Here is a 17,636-nt window from a genome sequence, read left to right as displayed (position 1 = left end):
TTACACAAGTTAAGGAACCCAGAAACTTTCCCTCACTCCACCCCTGTTAATTCAGGTCCTTACCACGGTAATGGGATTTATTCATATCAGGAGAATAGATGAAAGGAAGTTATTGGCAATACCTGGACAGGGGGAAAAAAGGGTATTTCTTATTACATGTGAAGTTTAAACCGATTCTCAAATAAAATGTAACAGCTTCAGGGCAAAATGCTGTGATCCATAGTGGAGCAAAATTCCAGTGACTTTTGCCTAGCTTATCTTGCCTATTGGGAACATCCCCAAGTACCTGGCAGTTTGCTTTGAATTTTAGCTGTTATCCTGTGCACTTTTGTGGATGTATTCAGCCCTCATGATACTCTTATAGTGCTTTCCAGAGAAACCGCTGTTGCTGCTATCATTTGGTATGTGAGACCAGGCTGAGATATTGTAGTAAGTGTTTCTTATATTGTCTCACTACATAGACCAGAGCTCATGAAGTCCTGTCCCTATTGACAAGGTGGATTTGATTTAAATCAAATTGATTTCAATCATAATTTAAATCATGATTTAAATCACTAGTCAGGAAGACTCAATCTAATCATGGATTTCTACATAAAAGTGCATTCTTGTTGGTTGTTATAACCTTAATACATATTCTTCACAACTTAAAGGTAGATGTAGGTTTCATTTTTAGAAGGTACACACGATACATTTTTAAAGTGATTTATTTTGAAAACTTTTCAGATTAGTTTTACAGCTATATCAGAAAATGAATGATTGTTTCGTTATTTCATTTACCAAAGGTAATTGAAGCAGATATTTATGAAGTCATTGGGAGGTGAACTATCTCCCATTCAACAGGTTAATCATTAATATTTGGAGGATTTTCTTGCCATGCTGTATTAGGATGAGAACATCACCAGACAGACATTGAAATGGTTTTATTTAACTAAAACAACAACATTATATATTCTGGATTTTTTTCTTCAACAGAAAACATAATATTTTAATAAAACAAGAATATGAATTTTTGAATTTAGTTAAACATTCACGTTTTTTAAAATCAGGTTTGTTTTTGTTAAAATTGTTTAAAATAGTTAAATGAAATATTAAAAAAAATATTAAATCGACTATGTCAGCCAGGTCAACATAAGAAACTTAAAACATTGACTTCTGCAGCTAACTCAGTCGTCTTCACCTTCATTTTCCTGTTTGTTCATAATCCGGAAAAGAAAAACAAGCTTTCCTGCTTTTTCAGGTCCCAAACAGTTTCTCAATTTGGAATGTATTAGTCCAAAGGGAGAAAATATTCTTTCTACACAAGAAGAAGAAGCTACTGCTGTTAAAAGTGAGATTATCACTTCAACAGTCTCTGAATCCAAGTGCTTAAGTGACTTCCACCAGTTCAGTGGTGTGACTTTCTTTAAATCATCATCAGCAAACATATATTTCTTGAATTCTTATTCCCAAACTGGGTCTCTTTTACGGCCTGCTGCTATTATAGGTTTTCCCTTCTAGTGAGGGAAGGGTATGGTCGATCTCAAATCAATGAAGGCTACACTCAGAAAGACCTCAAGACTTCTGGAATATGCTGCTCAAACAGTTTCACTTTTGTTTCTACTGCCTGTCCCTCCCTGCTCACATTTATCTCCAGACTTCTTCTCCTTGTTCAGATCTATTCTGCCCACAACAATTCATTGAACTTTTTGAAACTTTGCACTTTTAGAGAGAGGTAAGGGATTGACTCTGTGTACACAAGTTTGCAGAGGGACAATAGGGTTAAGGCCTGTTATTTCTCACCTCTATATATTTATTTTCTTTAAAAACATTTTTGCTGTTAACAAGCATGTTATCTCTGAAGACACAAATCCATAGTTTGAGAACAGCAAAACTAAATATCTCTGATGCTATCTTCTAGACTGATCACTGAGTCCCATTGGGTAGATAGAAAGATTAACCTAAATAATCTATACAGAAGCCCCTGGAACTGCATAAGATTAGGTCCCTAATCCATGAATTGTTGGAACTCATTTACAAAACTTTTCTTAAACATTACATGAATATATTGTCTCATACAATAGAATTAGAATTTATAATCCCTATTCCATGATGAGATATCTTTGAGCTATAATGTATCTTAATTAAAACTATCTTTATCAAAAAAATTCGATTTAAATTAAAAAATCCAATTTTTTTTTATTTAAAAAAAACTCATTGATTTTTATCCACCCTGGTCAGTGACAAAACTCCCACTGTCTTCAGCAGGGCCAGGACTTCACCTGGTATCTTTGTGGCTGCAATACATTTAAAAACTATTTTCCCCACCCCATCTCTTTTTAATTTCCTTTTTGAAACTGGAATCTCTCAGGAATCACAGTGGCTTCAGAGAAAAATGCAGTGGGCGTGCTTACACAACCATTGTATACGATTTTATTCCTTGTAACTGGCTCCCGCAGATTTCATCATAGGATGAAAGAGAAAACTCCTGTCATGCTCAGGGTATGCTGCTGTCTTCTACTAAGTTCAAAATATTCATGATAAACGTTCTGCATTCTCTTTGCTATGATCTGTGTATGCTGCTATTGTGGGAATTTCTTTCACAGAAATCGTTCTCTTCAGTGATACTCAAAAGCACTCACTGTCAAAAATGCCTCTTCTCTCTCACGATCCATTCCACTGCCATAAACCTTGGGTTCCCTTGCACTCCCCGGTCCTTACAATGTGCAGCTTCTTTTTTTATTAAACCCTCCATACTCCTACCTCCTCCACATGGAAACTTTCGTATCCTTCCAGGGAGCTCCTCTCTCCCTCTCCAGAGTTTTGGAGGATTTACAAACATAGAAACATTTCTTTTAATTCACCTAGCAGACTCTTCTGTATTAGAGAAGTGGGGACTTTAAAAATGAAGTGTGCTTGTTTTTTCCTCATTATAAACTGCCACATCTTCCTGTGGCTCCTACAATGTCAGCATCATGATGAAATTGTCCTTCCCATCACAAGAGCACCGCTGTATAGTTTGGAACTTAGTCTCTCAAACAAAAGAACTCACCAGCTGTCAGTCAGCAACAGATTCCTTCTTTATTATGTAGCTAAAGATGGCTGTTGCCATCCTGTGACTTTTAAGATAAAATATTAAGGTGTGATCTATATCATACTTTGCAAGTACTACTGAATACCAATACGTAACAGTTTCCTGGGTGCACTCTTGATCTGTATGACTGTAAATCCATTTTCACAATTTGATATCCTGCACATGTTCAGATTGCTGTAACTTCTTTCTTTGGAATAGTGAATAAACTCTTCACCTCCACACTGTGCAGAAATCATGTGACCTGCGAGTATATCTCTGTTTTAATAAGACTTTTTCAATAGCTATGATTTATGTTTAATCCTGGTTAAGTACAGTCTATTTATTAATTGAACAATATGTTAAATGGTTGTATATAGAATTGGAGTCTTCAGAAGTAATGTTAACATTGAATTTATTCTTGTCATCGTAAAAGTCAATTTAAAACATTATCATGCAATAGGTAAGGTCATAGTTCTAAATAATCTGCATATTTTACCCTTATCCATCTCATAGTTTGTGAGGTTAGTAGACATCATTGTAATATATGACCACGGATGGTTTTGATCTATTAGGGTCAACAAATATGGAGCAAATGGTGTTTGAGAAAATAGATTCAGATTTTCTGTTCCATATTGTTTTTGGTTACTAAAACTTCCTTTTAGTATCACTTGGAATTTAGCATCCATATGCATTTTGGGAAGATATAGCTGAAACATAAATCTATTCTTGGTCTTTTACTTGCAAAAATATCATATCTCATCTGTGATCATATGCAAAGATTTTTTAGAGGGCTTTGTAAATGCCATTTGAATTTACAATGGCATTTTTTTGCCTTACAGCCAGTGATTTTCCATCTCCAAAGCACCCACATAAAGGTATATTCTCATACGGATGGCTGCAGTTTGTGCCTACTTCTATATCTAATCTACAAAATATACTGAAAAACTCTCATAAAACATTGCCACAGAACAACCTTAATTTTGAATTTCAACGGCTTGATGTCTAAAAAGACATTTTTGATTATTATATTTTTTTCTGTACAATAGTAAAGGTCTTTGAAGCTAACATCGAAGCTAACATTTAGTTGAAATTTTTATTTTTTTATGCTATCCATGAAACATCTCATAATTTTCAAATATAAAATTCTCATGAAATTCTTTTATAAAGTAATTGTAGTATGTGACGTATTTCTTATTAGTGACCTCGCTGATCACTTCAGTAACATAGCTGGAAGATAGCTTTGCATATCAGATGTAAATCAGTCCAGATGATGTTACATATGTGTCCACACAAACAAACAGGTTCTTCTTTCTGTAAGCCATGTTGTACCAGAGATTTTTCGGCAAAGCCCCTCACTGATTTAAGTGGGTACTTGTCTGCTTGAAAACTGATGGTAAGACTCCTGCTGCAAATTGCATAATTCTCTGGACCAACTTTTCTGCTGGTATGACCTGATGCCGCTCTGTTGTAAATGGAACGGCATCATTTCACTCCAGCAAAAATTTTGATCCTCATTATCTTTAGTGGGACAAGAATCTGGTCTTGATTTTCATTTTCTGATTTTCAAAGGGACCTAAAGGACTTTAGTGTCTGAATCCCATTGAATTTCAGTGTAAGTTGGGCATCTAACTCCCTTAGGCTCTTTTGAAAATCCTAGTCCTTATTTTTAATCAATCAATCTCTTTTTAACAATTATTTGGAACAAATACTGGCACAAAGGTTTTACTGCTATATTTGGCATAGTGAAGTTGTTATGTCTTTGAAGAGTTAATATGTCTCTATTGTTTCATTATTTTAAATATTTGGGAGCCATTCTGGTATAATGCTAATGAGTGCACAGATAGATAGATAGATTTGAGTGATCTCTCCAGAAGAAACTGATACAGGAAACTCAGGAGGAAATTACAGGAAACTCAGGAGGACAAGTTGAAGGTTCCCCGTACCAATTTACATGACCAACACTTCTGTAGAATTTTGACTGATCTTAGTGGCATTGCTGGGGTCGTTTTCAGTAGAATGAACAGTCCTTACATGATTCCTCCAACATATCAGATACTAATAAACTTTCATTCAACAGCCATCTTGCCTTCATGCATCACCGTTTATGTTGGAACAAACTTTTTTTTTGTCCACTCCCCATTAATATTTGAGCCTCCCAGATTCCTCTTTATAGTACCTCAAGGTATTATTAAAGCTCAAGGCTCTATTGCACACTTATCTTTTCGTATGAAATTCCCGTGTCAGACAGCTACTGGGAGTGTTTTGGTAGCTATCTACATGGTTAATATTTATTTTCAGATGGAAATTAGTTAACACAAATATGATTGACTTGTTATTGAGTTGTGTGTTATGATTTAGATTATATGTTATGGTGGTGGTGTATTATCAGGAAGGTACTGGCCTAAAGGCAATACTAAAGTGAAATTAGATGGATGTCACATTAGATATATAACTATCTAGAAAGAGAGAGGGCATCAGTCTCCTTTTGCACTAAAGTAACTCTTCACTGTAGTTACTCCTAATTTATACCATGTAAGTGAGAGGAGAATGACCCCATAGAATGTGTGGAAAGTAGGCTACTAGGTATCTATTTACTATGGTAAATGGTTTTTGTGAACTGAATTTCTTACATATCCTTCTCTAATTCATTTAATAAATATCAGTCTCTTACATGGACATTTTAAGACTCTCTGGATGTACTTTGGGAAGCCTTTTGTGCACTTTTTGTACTGGCAAATATCAGGAGGTACAGGAATTAAAAATATCACAATGCTCCAGTGATCCTTAGAAGATGGTGAACGTGAAATATTCCTGTACATTCATTGTTTAAATTTGGGTTGGAGGTTTGCGAAGTGCAGAGTTTTCGAAGGTCTTACTGCGGGACTTCATCATCAGTTCAGTGGCTCCAGTAACCAGAAGCACTGAAGGACCAGAATTCCATTTATGCTTGCGTTTGTGCATTGAGCAGAAGGATGTGATGCATGATCTGGAATGAACAAAATAGCTTTGTGTTTAGGTATTGCCAAATCAATGAAAATTCAGAACACTTTAATTTTGAAAACGAAAACAAATTCTTTGGAGAAAATATTGCTGGGGACAGTTTCAAGATTTCTGTTGTCTGAATTTTCTGTTTATATGTGTACTGTTCTTAAACTTCTTTTTAACTGAAAAACCAGTGAAAAATTAATATTTGCTTTCAAAAAACCACATCTTGTTCTATTTAGCACCATTATGGGCTTGCTCTTGCTCCCATTGAAGAGAGTGACAAAACCTTTAATAAATGGGAGCAGGCTAAGGCCCCATATGTTTGGCTTTTTGTATATATAATCGCAAGAATAACAGTACAATAAGTTAAGGTATCCACTTAGATTTCCACCTGTGGTTTATAGTACAAAATCCCTCAATTTTCCTTTTTTATTTATCAGTTAGCTTTTCCATTTATTCTGCAGTTAAAATTGTCCAAGAAAGAAAGAAAGAAAGTGCTGTAGGCCTGTTTCTCTTCTCAGTTACACTCATAACAGTCAGGGAGAATCAGACCCAGTCTTTATGAAATCTGTGACTCTGAACAAGAAATGTAGGGCTCGTCAGTGATTTGGACTGCATGGCTACTGGGGGAGTAAGAACCACCCTGAGACCCCACGTGGGCCACCCAGACCTGCATTCAGGCAGTTCTTGTTTACGTCTTCCTCACAGCATGTGGGTAGGAAGGAGCAAGGAATGGGTGGAGACTTGGCTCTCCTCCCTATTCACTGGCCAGCCTTTACAGATGAGCTAGTTTGGGGACATTGTAATTTGCTGCTGCCCTCGAGCATACAGGGAAGAGGAACTCATTGGCACTCCACAATACCGCCTGGTCCAGTACGACTTATGCACGACCCTTTAATTCAGAGCTGTGCCTGATGTGGAAGTCTCGTCTTTAGTGTGCTGAAACCACCATGCTATCAGGAATATAGTGGAAGACATTTAAAACAGACCAGGGTTCTCAAACATGAGTGCCATAAGTTGGGCATCTGAATCCATATTTAGTCATCTATCTATCTTAGGCTGAACGATAGCATCTATTACCACAGTACCTGAACACTTCAGTCTTTAATCTGATTATCTCCACAGCATCCCTGTGAGGTAGGGAAGTACTATTAAATAAGTGGCCTGATTTTTAGAGGTGTGGACAACCCACACCACCAGTTGAAGTCAGTGAGATTGAGTAAGAGTTGCAGTACCTGGGCCATTTTTTTCTGGATGATTAAACTTCTGTCCCATGTGCTTTTGCTTTCCTGAAAGAAGCTAAAGTAGGATTGACCAGGACTGAAAAATATGATCTTAGTGAAAGAATAAAATATGAATATATGAAATGGATGGACTAAAGAATATGCAGGATATATCAGGCACATCAACCAAACATATGGTGCTAAGTGAGAGGGGTTTTTTTTAAATTGCAAAAAAAAAAAAAAAAGTCATTTCTGGCAGTCTCAGGGATGATGTCACGTGGCTGTGATGAATTTAGAAGAATGGGACATATTTTGGCTTGTTCTTGGAAACCTTTTTCTCGCATGCAGACTGTATTTCTTCTTTTATTAACCCATTCATAGAATGTTTGAATTTTGCTGCTAAAGCATCATGCTAGCTCACCATAAAATGTGAATGATGCTAATTGCTTTGCACTGTCTAACTTACTGCCATACCCTTTCCATCTTAAAGGACAAAATATGCTCAGAAGTGAGGTGGCAGCTCATCCCCTGCTCTGTTCTTAGTCAAGTTTAAGTTAAATAATTAAATTCTTGTTTACATATTCCGATGAACTGTGAAGCAGCTGTTTTTTCCTTGAGATCTGGTGGATACAATTCCTTATAATAAACTAATAATTTAGCATCAAAAGTAAAACAAGATCAAAAATTCAATAGTGTCTGTTGTTTCAAAACCAAACCATTTAACAATGATAGGTTAAAATGATTATTATTATGATTATGATTCCAGCATCAACATTTGTTTTTCTATCCATTGGTTATTTCATAACTAAATTTATAGTAGATGCTCTGTTTGTACATTACAGCTGTTTTGGTCTTATAAAAACCTTTCCCATATGATAATGACACCACTCAGCTCTGCCATAGTTCAAGATCATTTGGCCTTTTCATTCTAAATCCTCAGCATTAGGTGTTTATAACTCAGTCATATGAATTTGCTTTGGGTTGGTGCATATGTTCTCAGCCCAGAAGAGATTTTTGTTTTAAACAAAAGTTGGCTTAAATCAATTAAGCGGTTTCACAGCACTAGAGCAGAAGAAAGTTTTTGAGCTGTCTAAAATGTTTTAGTGTCTTCCTCATAACCACATTGCTAGAGGATATGGCGAAAAGTGGAAGATACGAGGAACACTGCTCCTACCTGTACGTGGGTTTATGGTCCAGTAGAACTGCTCTGAGTACAGTCCCACTGATCATGTTCTTGCCACAACCCTAACACACTCATTCCCTCCTCTGAATTTCAGTGCAGAGATCTGCCACTGAGGCCCTCTGCAGTTCCTGGCCCTCACTACACAGAAGAAACCTAGCATTTCCACTGCATCTGGGGCCTTGTACACTCATGCAGGCAGACACAGGATGCGCTCTTAATGTGGACATAAACATTTAATAATTAAACTTATCTTACCTTGAAATTTTCATTTCTGAGCATGAATAGGGCTTGTTTCCCCTATGTTTTTGAATTAAACAGCAATACTGTACTGTGAATTAAGGATGAATTTCAGCCCTTTCTCTGTATTCAGTACCTCCCTTCAGCTCTCCAGCACACAAGGGAAGTACATGAGCTGCATCCTCCAGTGAGGTAATGCAGCCTGCTCCCCCGGTGCACCCAGCCAGCTCTGTGGACAAGTGCAGAGGAGATGTCATAGTCCTGTCCCCTTTAGGGAATCCCAGATTGGATTTCATAGTTTCCCAAAGGGAGCAGTTCCTGTGCTCCCGTTAGGATAAGTACTGTGATTGTCCCTAGCCACTTTGGAGGGAATGGCTCATTACATGCCCCCTCCCCTCTTGCACATCTGTGCAAATTCAAGGATAGTCTGGCCCACAGTATACTGAGTATGCACACTGTGTGTACATGTGATACACATGGATGGACACATACAGAGATATAGAAAAATACTTGAAATTGTCATTTGGACTATGACATAGCCATTGCTTTTATTGAGGAATAGTCTTTGCTTACTGTGGAGGGAAACATTTACAAATAAAGTTATAAGTGATTGAAACATCACTTCTGAACATGCCCAGATGGCACCTGCCAAAATTTTTAGCAATCCTAATTAAGCTCCATCCTTTTTGTGACATCACAATGTATATTCATTCTCCTTGCCATTTGATCAGTGAATTAGCAGGCTACTTTGGGACATTTTGCATCTGAAAAATTGTTAATACTTCATTCAAATGCATCACAATTCAACCCACCTTCACATGTCCCTCCCCCATCAAAAAGACTTTATCATAATTACAGAAAGTCATGAGAAAATAGTTGATCCCATAGATATGCCACAGTCCATCTATTCTAAACTTGTATTTTAAAATAAAATTAAGTTGTTAACTTTTCCCTGTTGTGAAGAAACAGCCACCACCAGGGAAACTCTTGATAGAAAACAGTCTCTGAACAAACGCTAGTTGCTTCAAAATGGGACTTCACCTACTCTAGTCCTTCAGTGTACAATGCACAAGCACACTGCCTTGTGTTGTAAATTAATGTCTTGGGGACTATACAGCTACCATTATTAAGAACAATCGTTTTTCTTTTGTGCTATTTCAACTGTAGCCCAAAGAACTTGACATTAATTTTTCTGCATATCTGTCAATAGATAGATATACAGAAAACATACTATAAATGCAGTGTTGACAATCTGAATGTGTCTGTGTCTATGTCTGTAATAATATAGATATTGACCCCTACACACACATACTATATACATATATACACACACATATATCATACTGCATATCCACCTATCCTAGCATAGACAGCATACTAACCATCCCAGATTTTAGTGAATCCATTGCAAAACGTGCATTCTACTAACATTTTTGATATTGCATCAGAGCTGAATGACCCACAGAGTTGATATGATATCAACAAAAATAGCTCACATGGAGGAATAAATCCAGTGGTCATATTAACACTGCACCAAGTCTGAAGGTCAGCATAATGTCAGTAGAAATAGTTTTCACCCCAGTGGCAGTTCTGTTTTCTATGGGAAGCCTCTGCTATATTTTCATGGGTATAGCAACTGCTCTGAAATTATATAATTGTGACTTTAATATATACACACACACATTTTAAAAAAAATAAAAATAAAGCAAAGATAACCACACAAATAAATGCTTTTAAAATAACCTAGTCTGAACTAAGCTGTGGAGGGATAAGGAAATTCAGAGTTTGGAGTGAGATTCCCTCTTTCTCTCCTTGTGTATTGATCTTGCAGCACACTTAAAATATCCATGTGCAATAATCTGATAAAATAGTGTGAGTTAGCTAGCAGAGTTAACTATTTAAAAACAGGTTAAAATCCAAGTGCTGTAACCCTTGCAGGTTTCTAAAAATAAAGCATAGTTAGGATTTAATAATAAATAATAATTAATAATAACAAAAAAGCTGCATCTTCTCTGTACTTCAGATTTAAAAGAAAAATATGGCTGCATTTTAGTACTTATTACTCAGAGCAAACCATGGCCACTCCTGCCCCAAAAAGATCATAAATAAAAGTGAGCTTTCCGCTTGTTGTATTCAATTTTATTTGTCCTTTAAGTTTATTTAGCTGCTTCTGCACTCACTTTCACAATGCATAGGCTGTCGTTCCATGACCTAGCATTATTAAATTGCACTTATCAATCATTCTTGCCAGGAATGCCATCGCCAACCACATTAAAGAAGTCAGAGAAGTCTGGTTTCAGCAGTCCCTCGCCTTCGCAGACCTCCTCCCTTGGAACGGCATTCACACAGCATCATCGACCTGTCATTACAGGACCCAGAGGTGAGGCCTTACCCAAGAGCCCTGAATCAGCTTAAACTTTAGCCTCCACACCCTGAATCAGCATTATTTTCTACTGAAAGTTACCATCAGCCTGTGACACACACAATAAGAGGTTTTGCTATTTCAAAGCCGGTAGCCTGAAGGTTTCAGTTATTAAGAACTGTGTTTGGTTACTGGGGTCTATTTGTTAAAGTTTCTGGTGACTGTTCAACATTTTCCAAAGTTTTTTGTGGGGAGAAGTCATTATTTTTCATCAGAAAAATTATAGAACGTGTTACTTGCTGTGTGTTTGTATTGTCCATGTCAATATATACGATAAGTTCATTTATCTGCTAAAGATGGGGACTCCTCATTCAACATCTAAACTGTGCTAATCTCGTTTCGACATGCTCCGTTTTCATTGCGTGTCATTTTGTATTCAAGCTGTTGGCATTAGTGTGCTGGAGAACTGCCCTCATTAGTGGACTCCTTTGAAGTTGTAGATTGGTTCCTACAATACTTTGGCTGGTTTTCTTCACAATATTTTCTGACTGGCTTTTCAAATAAAACATGTCCTCTGGGTCTCCATGTAGTTATACATTTGTTAGAAAGATATATCCACATTAAACCTAGAAAAAATAAATATGATACACAGTTCACGTTAGCAAGAGAGCACATTCGTGCACAGTGCTGTCCACAAATGAATGAATCGTTTAGCAAATTTTCTGTGTGAAAATATAAAAATGTGAGTGAAATAATTGTAACAGTTCTTTCTGCCATGGGTTTTGCTTTATTCAGAATAATTATTGTTCAATTGGTGAGGTGTGGAAGACTTACTAGCAACTCATACCTGGAAAAAAAAAGTCCACATTTTGTATTTTCCTTTTTATAGGTGTCTTTATTGTCATCACTTACATCGGTGTAACCAGGAATAATTCTATTGCCTATATACTGTAAGGGGATGGTGCATAAGTCCATGGAATTTCACCAGTGTAAAATTGGTATGAGTTTAGAATCAGGCTTAATGGTTCTGTGTAGTTTTAGAAATTTAAAACACACTGGATCTATCAGTGGAGTCAAGCTGTTGGCTGTTAATCATACAAGAATTTATTTTTCCTGTGAGAACTAAGCTACCAGGCAAACATGTAAGATCTGTAAAAAACTTTGATAATTGGTGATAATAAAGGCACGAATGAAATGAAAGTTACATTAACAACAGTGTGCTGCACATCAGCTAACTCTAAATTCCTACCTTGTAATACTCTTAAACTTTCTGCCCTTTAGTTCTGTACTATTGGCTAGTTGGTTAACAAATCCTATTCAGTATTTAGTTATATTTTACCTTACACCCATTTTATTTAATTTAAGATATACCAGACCAATATGCACCCATTTGTACTCTTACTTAGACTCTGTGTATTTTGCATTTTTATGTGCTTTAAGCAAAAATGTGTCACTACACAAGTCTTGTTCAAATGTATCTACAGTATCTATTGAGAAATTTGGTGTGCAGTTGAGGAAATCTGCCACGTGTGTGAGGAGACTGTTCACAAGGGTACACAGAATTTGAAAGTTAAAATTATAATGATTCTCTTTCACAATTTTATTTTTAAATGCTGGAAGAAAATGTGTGCACTAACTCTGTAGAAAAGTATCATAGTTCCTAGTGTATTAAACAAAAATCTGCTTTTTTCAGCATAAATCAGTGAGGTCTTGTTCCACTTGAGGCTCACTCACTAACATATTTTTGTGGATTTTCAAGGAAATCCCACTCTCTGTTAATATCTGAGGTCCTTTTAAGAATATCACCTGGAAGGGTCATGTTCCAAACTGGAATCTTTATTGGATAGACGGCTCCTTTCCAGGACTCTATTTCCACTGATCACTGGCTGTCTTTATTCCTCTTCTCCAACAATTATTCTGTTCTGAGGTGGATTACTATATTACCATCTGCAAATCCAGACTGTGACCTTTGTTCAATCCTGCAAAGTGTACATTAGAATCAGCAGCAGAGGAGGAAGGAGAGAAGCTTTTCAAGCATGAGAAGATGACACTTAGGGAGCAATAACCTCATTATATGAATTGATATATTTTCCAAACAATTATTATATATTACTAGTTATTGGAGGTTGCACAACTTAGTGGCAAAATGCCAAGTAAAATGTAGTGTACACTGTCTATTCACCTCGTATGGTGAGAAATCTCCATGAGTTCTCTTATATCATGTATTGGTGGCCAGCGGTCAGACATGCACAATATTTTGGGTCTTCTTTGAGGTGAATACAGTGTACTAAACAGTCTCCATGCTGCTGAGAAAAATCAGCGAGAAAGAAGTTGTATATAAGTAGGTCACAATCAGAATAAACCCCTGAGTCAGCCAAACAATTACAAAAGGATCTATTTTCCTTTTGAGGGGGGAGTGTGTGTGCACCGCAAACATTTCACATTAATACTAATACAAATTGTTTGCACACAATGTGCAAAATAGAGAGCAAAGAAATGTATGTAGAATGTTTAAGGGATATGCCGTTGGCAGTCCATTACTTTTAAGTTCTCCATCACACACTTGCAGCTTTCACAGCCTTCCAAGCATTCCTTGGAACCCTGTCCTAGTGCACCTAGTTTGGAAATGACTAAGGATGCACTGAGCCTTTCCTAGCAGTCTGCAGAATGAAACCTTGTGAGAACAAAGCTGTTGTGGGGGTCAGGGTTAGGAAGCTGGTCCAAAAGTGGATGTGTCTGTTATGAAGTGTTCCACTGAATGAAACAGTTGGAAACCCCCCTGGAATGGACTGAAGCAAGCAGCTGTGCTGCGCTATGGAGGGCCATGTGTGGCAGCTTCTCCTCTGTGCTGATGCTGGTGCCAGCTCTTACCTCACCTATGCAGTGGCCAGCTGACAGAATCCGGTGCTGGCCAGAGAATCAGATGAGCAGTGAGTCCTGGCCCAAGGATTTTAGTTCTTTAGTGACTGTCCCTTCTGTTCCCTACAGCCAACAGATGGTAGAAAGTTCCAGGTTTCTTTAGTGGTAAGCTACCAAACTGATTCATGGATCCTCACTTAGTGAGGGCAGTTTTTCTGGGCTTGACTCCACAAACCTTGATCCTCTCTGAAGCAGGATACTTAGGACTCAAACTAAGGAATTATGTCCGGCAGTTGGCAGCAGTGCCTATAGCCTTAGGTTTAAGTTTTGACATGACTATCAGCTTTCAAATAAATGGAAAATTCTTAAAAATTCAAGCAGCAAGATTTTTATTTCTGAAGTAATATACTCACATTACATGAGGGTAACATTTTCGATGGGCAGTGTGTTCCAATAAAGTTATTATGCATTGCAAAGCCAACCTGTTTCCTAGCCATCAGGCTGCTTGCAATCTTTACCAGACAGCAAAATACTGAAATAATTGGCAATAATTACATAGTAGCAATGCACTGATGCCCCAGAAGCTCCTTACACTTTAGTGACTTTACCACCTGGAGCTGGCTACAAAGTTAAACTGACCGTGATCATGAAATCCTAGAGAGGTTCATACAACAGCCCATCTTGACATGTACATCAGTTCTCACACTATGACTGTGTAGATCCTGCAGAAAGAAAAGAAGGAAAGAGTACTAAGAATGGTATATTAGGGAGAGAAATGAAGGAGGCACATAAACGCAAAGAACAGGGGATGTGACAGAAAGTGAGGAACCCAAAGCAATGGATACGTGGGCAGAAGAGAGGAATGCAAGAAAAAAAGCACTAGGGGAGTGCCTACTGTTGTCTTAATGTGGTTTTCCCACATAGTACAGTATTTCCACTGAGACTTGGGTGGTCACCAAAGTGTGGCATTGTGCTTCAAAACTGTGCCTGTGGGTTGCCCGTTAAACTAACATGCAGCAAATCACTTAGTGAATTTGTACTGACTGACTTTAATGGAGTGGGCTATACAGTGACGTATACCATTGTGGAATAATATATTCCAGAAAGGAATATCTCCAGTTGCTCCTAGATGTTCCCTCAGAGTGCTGGTTATTGTATGCTATATCATAGAATCATAGAAGATTAGGGTTGGAAGAGGTCACCTAGTCCAACCCCCCTGCTCAAAGCAGGACCAACACCAACTAAATCATCCCAGCCAGGGCTTTGTCAAGCTGGGCCTTAAAAACCTCTAAGGATGGCGATACCACCACCTCTCTAGGTAACCCATTCCAGTGCTTCACCACCCTCCTAGTGAAATAGTGTTTCCTAATATCCAACCTAGACCTCCCCCACTGCAACTTGAGACCATTGCTCCTTGTTCTGTCATCTGCCACCACTGAGAACAGCCGAGCTCCGTCCTCTTTGGAACCCTCCTTCAGGTAGTTGAAGGCTGCTATCAAATCCCGCCTGATTCTTCTCTTGTGCAGACTAAACAAGTCAAGTTCCATCAGCCTCTCCTCATAAGTCATGTGCCCCAGCCCCCTGATCATTTTTGTTGCCCTCTGCTGGACTCTCTCCAATTTGTCCACATCCATTCTGTAGTGGAGGGCCCAAAACTGGATGCAGTACTCCAGATGTGGCCTCACCAGCACCTAATAGAGGGGAATAATCACTTCCGTCGATCTGCTGGCAATGCTCCTACTAATGCAGCCTAATATGCCGTTAGCCTTCTTGGCAACAAGGGCACACTGATGACTCATATATCACCCAACCCTTTCCTAGAACCCTGGGTGAAACTACAAACATACCAAAGCTGGACACTTCAATAGCTGATCTGTAAGACATTAAAGACAAGCCAAACAACTGTGCCGTAATGTGAAAAAATCATACACATTTTGCGGAGTCTGAACGCCCAGCACAGATTAGCTCACACAGTGACATGTAACCAACATACTAACTTGCCGAGGCAATTTAAAAATAATAATGGGGTTATTCCTGTGTGTAGCCAACCGTATGTGTTAAGTGTTTGAGTTTGGCCCTACTTCAGATACTATGGAAGGTAGAGGAAAAGCAGTTTCCTAACAGAGAACTTCAAAGGCAGGGTTTAGTAATGATTGCATTCACCACCCAAATATTGCTTTCTCTAACATCCCAGCTGAAACGGGAGAGGCTTGCTAATGGTTAAAACTCCAACTAAACAAAAGTCAGGAACCGTGTAATTAAAACTCTACCTTTATTGTATTGTAAAGCGTTACCCTGTGACATAGGAAATATTTAAAGGAACAGGCTTTTTAGCTAATTTGTGTGTGAGTGAACTGCTTAGAGGACGACTATCCTAAATTAACTGTAAGACCACCCACTGAGATTGCCTCATAAAGGGCCATGATTGCTCAGCTTCGTTTTGTGTAACCGTTCAATAATTACCAGATAAATGCATAACTAAAAGCTCTATTACACTAATAATTTGTACTGAGATAGATGTGTGGGACAGCATGCTGGGTTAATTTGTCATCCCTGCAGCAAACTTCTAAAGAGGGCTCTTTTGCAGAGGAATTGTGTTAATACATTGTTCCAGTGAGGACATGTTAGAGCAACAAGATGACTTGGTCGCTTAATCTCTTAAAGAAGCAAAATGCCTTGAGGGAAGTGCCAGAGAGAATAATGGGGGGTGATTAACAAAGTGGACCTAGATTTAAACTCATCCTGACAAAGAGAGCTGATCTAACTGAGCCAAAGTATTTAAAAAAGGGGAGAGGGTGTAAAAATACTTATAAGATGTCATGCAAATCTAAAAAATAATATAAAAGTATAGTGCTGAAGGACCTAAGTGTTTTACGTGCTCTATCACTGATTGAATATTCGGTTTCATTGCTTTCTTTGATGTGTCCATGAAGTTACACTTTCCTTTTAAGAGTGCATTGAACTGTAATATTTTTATCTCTGCTTTATGCTAAATTCTGTAACCTCAGACACACACAAAAAGCACATTATTACTTTAAATATGGAACCCATGTTTAAGCATCAGAGCTTAGGATTTTCAACCTCCCCTATTGACAGAACCATAAATCATGTTAAAGTTAAGTGAATTACTGTAGCGTGGAACTATAGCTTTAACAATGTTTATGTAGTATCAGCTTACCATCTACAGAATGAAAGAGGGGGGAGAAACACTGATATTAGAAATGGGAATGTGGAGTCCTATTAACTTAACAGCAATATATCACTCCAAAGTCACAGATTACATTACCATGCCCTTTTTAGTATCAAAGCAGAATTATATCATCACACACATAAAGGTTGTAGGGTTTTTCTGAAAAGAGAATTTACATTTCTTTTGTAAACTTAGCAACTGCATTTCTTTATGAAATAACCACTACACCTTTCCCCAATGGTAGTTTTTCCTTTTGTATATGAAAACACATCTTGATTATCAAAAAAAAAAAAATGCAAAAGTTGCCAGTGCTTGATTTTGAAGTAGGAAACCCCATGTTTGTTGACTACATGGTAGTTTTTGGCCATTGAAAAGATCTTTGGTTAAGCCTACAGTTTGTTTTGTTTAGGAGGTAGAGGCATTCTTCAGTTTTTATACCTTTTTAACTATTCCTTCAGTATTTCTTATCATGCATATGTAGAAGAATGTCACTATGTTTTCAAGAGCTTAATTCTTGGCCCCAATTCTGGACTTCAGTCTAGACCTAC

At 37.7% G+C, this 17,636-nt stretch overlaps 1 protein-coding gene across 6 annotated transcripts in view; it reads left to right on the top strand.

The window, feature by feature from the left end:
• NFIA (nuclear factor I A) overlaps positions 1-17,636 on the top strand; it is a 329,888-nt gene that overhangs the window by 257,028 nt on the left and 55,224 nt on the right. For 4 of the 6 annotated variants that reach the window (XM_077825158.1, XM_077825157.1, XM_077825156.1 and 1 more), the window contains exon 7: positions 10,929-11,057. The exons of the other annotated variants lie outside the window; for them this stretch is intronic. In XM_077825158.1, coding sequence (XP_077681284.1) covers positions 10,929-11,057 — 129 coding nt within the window. The remainder of the gene's footprint in view (positions 1-10,928; positions 11,058-17,636) is intronic. 6 annotated transcript variants of the gene reach the window in all.

This window comes from Eretmochelys imbricata, chromosome 8 (genome assembly GCF_965152235.1).
Source record: "Eretmochelys imbricata isolate rEreImb1 chromosome 8, rEreImb1.hap1, whole genome shotgun sequence".
NCBI lineage: Eukaryota > Metazoa > Chordata > Testudines > Cheloniidae > Eretmochelys > Eretmochelys imbricata.
The sequence above is the reverse complement of the archived record's forward strand: the minus strand, read 5'-3'. Positions and strand labels throughout refer to the sequence as shown.